The following is a 3,936-nucleotide window of genomic DNA, read 5'->3' on the forward strand; positions in this document are numbered from 1 at the left end:
AAATGAATATTGTTCTGATATTTTCTTTTTTGTTTTTCTTTACCCCCCCTTCCCCCCTCCTACTCCCCATTCATGATAAAAATTGTATCACATTAACAAGATATAAGAAGACTATAAGAACAAAAAAAAAAAAAATTTTTTTTTTTCATATCTAACAAATGATCATTTCTAATTTATATTACAATAAAATACTGTTTGTTGTTCTATAATGTACAATAATAATAATAATAATAATATAAGAAATAAAATATTCCAATAAATTACTTTACAATGAGTTTTTACTATTTAAAAATATATATGTCAATTATAAAAAATACAATTTATTTACTTATTGTCTTTTAAAAATAAAATATATATATATAATAATATAACAAAATACCTTACCATAAAAAAAAATTTAATAACATTAATGATAATTAAAGGCAGCCTGAGTCTTACAACTAATGTAGGGATTTTGTAAAATTCTAGGAGTTGTTTCCATGACTTTTAATAAAAGCTGATCCAAATAATCTTCAAGCTCTTTTAAATGATGATTTGATTTACCAATATCTTTTTGCAACTCTATGACCATGTCTATTAAATCATCTCTACTTTTAGATTCAAATTGTCTCAAGATTTCTTTTGAATGTTTCGATCCTTCCTCTGTAACTTTTGCCATTTCCTCTCCGACAACAAACCTATCCATTGTCTTTTTTTCTTTTTTTTTCAATTGTGGAAATGCTTTTGTTATTATATTTGTTTCTTGTTTAGTATTTTCTTTAGCATCAGAATCTGGAAAGATTTGCTTTTCCAAAAAACTTGATGTCAATGATTTCCTTTCCGACGTAAGAGATTTTCCAGCATTTTGAACATCATGAGTTTCTTTTTCATCCGAATTACTCGTGATGGACAATGAACTTTTTGATAATGCAGACTTTTCATTCGATAGAAAAGTATTTACATTTGTTGCTGCCTCATTTCCTCTAAATTTTATCGAACCACTACTAAAACGCTTCATTGTATCTCCCTTTTGAAATAATTTTTGAGTCCATTCATCTTCATTTTTTTCCGATGATACTATTGATCTGGGAGATTTTATGGGTTCTAAGCTGGAACGCCTTAAGAATTCACCACCAGCCAGATTTTCTAATGCTGGAGGATTAGTGTTTATGGAAGTACCAGAACTCTTGTGGGATAAATTGTCAAATGAAAATTCATCTTCATCTTCGCTTATGACCCCTGGATCAATATTATTACTGAAATCTTCTTTGTTTCCGACACTAATTTCCTTATCAATATGTTCCACATCTTTCTTTTTCTTTGATATTTTTTTTGAAATTGATCGAGTTATTTGTTTTATTCCAGTTCCTTTTTCTTTATTGTTTAAACTCAGTAAACTACCACTAACTTTATTAGATAATTGACCCAATGATGCTCGAAATTTTTCTTTTTTAGACAAATCCATTAGTGACCCAGTGGAAGCTTTAACAGTGAAGCCAACTCGAACTTCCAACTCTCCTCTATATTTATCTTTACCTTTTTCTTTTCCAGGCTTTCCCTGTAATTTGTACCATCTGCTTTTGGGTCTTTCATACACATCAAAAGATGCCAAAGGTATATTTACATGACCTAAAAATTCATCTAGACCCAAATTGTTTCTATGAAGGACTGTCAGTATTATAGATGCAGTGTTTCCAATTTGAGGTATAAGTAATTCACACTGTTCATGCCACTGGACATCTTTCCCTTCTTTTTCTTTTATAGATGTTTGATATTTCTCTTTTCCTACTGCAATTGTAACAAATGAGTTGTTTGTACCATTGTTTCCTTTAATAAGTAAATCTTTGGCTTTTTGAACAGTAACTTGCACATGAGTTGGACTCCACATTTTAATCTTCACCTACAATAATTCATATGTTAATAAACACAAATATTTTTACAATAAAATTTAATTCTGAAATTCTTAAGCACTAATAACAACAATTAAAAATTAAAATATGTAATTATCATATAAATATTAGATATATGTCACTGCAATATTTACAAATTAGATATAAAATATAATTTCAGTTATTTTCAGCATTCAAATTAAAAAGAGAAAAATTTTACAAATGAGGAGTATAAAATTTTGATTGCAAAATGAAATTATAAAATGGTAAAACAAGGTAAAAATAAGGCAAACACATAAGGTACAAAATTATGTACTTTCATTTCCTATTGAATGAGAATCAGGTATTTAGTACTTAATTACAGATATAAAATTCATGAACCAAAACTAATATTCTTATAAATATTTTTACAAAATTTGATTTTACTTCATTTTTTTTCTTTTTTAAAAACCTTTAGAAGTATATTTTTAATACTTAATTATATTAGCCAATTACATGAAATCAATTCTTCTTTTTTAAATTAAAAAAAAAAAAACTTAATAATTCTTGATTGGTTTTACAAATCACAGTTTACAAAATTTTTTATTTATAAATTAATTTCAAAAAATATTTAATATACAAAATATACAAAACACGGAAATTTAGTTTTAATGTCACATAATTACCAATAAATTGCTCTTAATAAAAAAAAAAAAAAAATTACTATACGTAAAATCAGTTTATAGAACGATGTACTAACTAATTATCCTTAAAAATAAAAGTTTATCAATGTTGGCATCAATAAGTCATCAGTTAAGGTTTCACATTTTTTCAAATAATACCAGAAATTTAAATAATAAATAGTTACCTATATTATAAAATCCAAATAATTACTTTAAAAGGCACAAAAATAAAAATCATTAAAACTTAAAGAACAAAAAATAATGATGGCACCTGTCATAAAAGAAGTGAAAATATGTTACAACAATGTTGCCAGTTTGTTTATGGAGTTGTGACGTCTTCATTACAACGGTCTCTGGACAAAAGGATATTAAATATTTGACCTTGGGCAAAAAAATTTGACTTTGTTTTTTTTTTTTTTTTTTTTTTTTTTTGTGTGTCAAAAATTAAGCCATAAAAATGTTCTTTAAATTTGCAATGAACATATTGCACACGACAAAATACATAAAATTTGACCTTTTAAATAAAAATTACAAGGAATGTAATTACTTGATTACATTTTTGTATTTTTAATTCGCTTATACAAACGTAATGTTTTTAAAAAAATAATTTTTTAACCTAGAGTATTTAAACAAGACTCTTTTTTTTATCATTTTCTAAACTATTTACATTGAATTTTATGATTATAATGCTCGAAAAACGAAATTTATTTAAATTTAACGAGTATTACATTCACTCATTTAACTATTATAATAAAATAAATCACTTTTAACATCGTACATTCGTGTTACGTTTTTTTGGCGCCATTTTAGTTTTACATTTAAAAGTAAAAGAGGTTTAGAAACATAATATAAAATTCATATCAAACTTTTACACTTTGCTTTTTTATTTTATTTATAATTTTTTTTTAATAAAACAAAAAATAATTATTACTTTTTTTATACTATTACTTATCATTTATTTACAATTATTTATTATCAAATGAATGAGTTTTCTCAATTATTTTATATGAATTATTTGTATGACGAATGTAGACAATGCCCAAAAGTTTACACAAACAATTTTTTCCTATAAAAATTATAAATTTGATTTAAAAATATATAAATTATATTTTGGGGATTTTACCGTAATACTCACCTTCTTCAGAAAGAGTAAAACTAAAAAAAAACTTTTTTTTTTTTTTTTTGTGTGTGTCGGCGAGCAGGTATAGAACCTCAGGTAATAATTTTATAATAATAATAATACTTATGGGAGACATTTTGTTGTTGTTTAAGTTCAGTTCATAACGTGACATGGTCGAGTGATGATTTATTTTTTTATTTAATTTTTTTTTTCTCCGGTAAATTTAAAATCAATAAATAAATGAAAATGTATGAATTTTTTTAATAGTTGTGGGTGTTTAAAAATA

The 3,936-nt window shown here is 24.7% G+C and overlaps 1 protein-coding gene across 1 annotated transcript; it reads right to left on the minus strand.

Moving 5' to 3' along the window:
• Positions 1 to 151: 151 nt before the first annotated feature.
• Positions 152 to 1,867, minus strand: Phum_PHUM227200 (uncharacterized protein; the record flags this gene model as incomplete). The annotated part of the gene is made up of 2 exons (XM_002425855.1): positions 152 to 168; positions 442 to 1,867. The coding sequence occupies 2 exons, from the start codon at positions 1,865 to 1,867 to the stop codon at positions 152 to 154; spliced, it is 1,443 nt and encodes a 480-aa protein (XP_002425900.1).
• Between the last annotated feature and the right edge of the window lie 2,069 nt (positions 1,868 to 3,936).

The sequence above is a fragment of the Pediculus humanus genome, genomic scaffold (assembly GCF_000006295.1).
Source record: "Pediculus humanus corporis 1103172107590 genomic scaffold, whole genome shotgun sequence".
Classification (NCBI taxonomy): Eukaryota; Metazoa; Arthropoda; class Insecta; order Psocodea; family Pediculidae; genus Pediculus; species Pediculus humanus.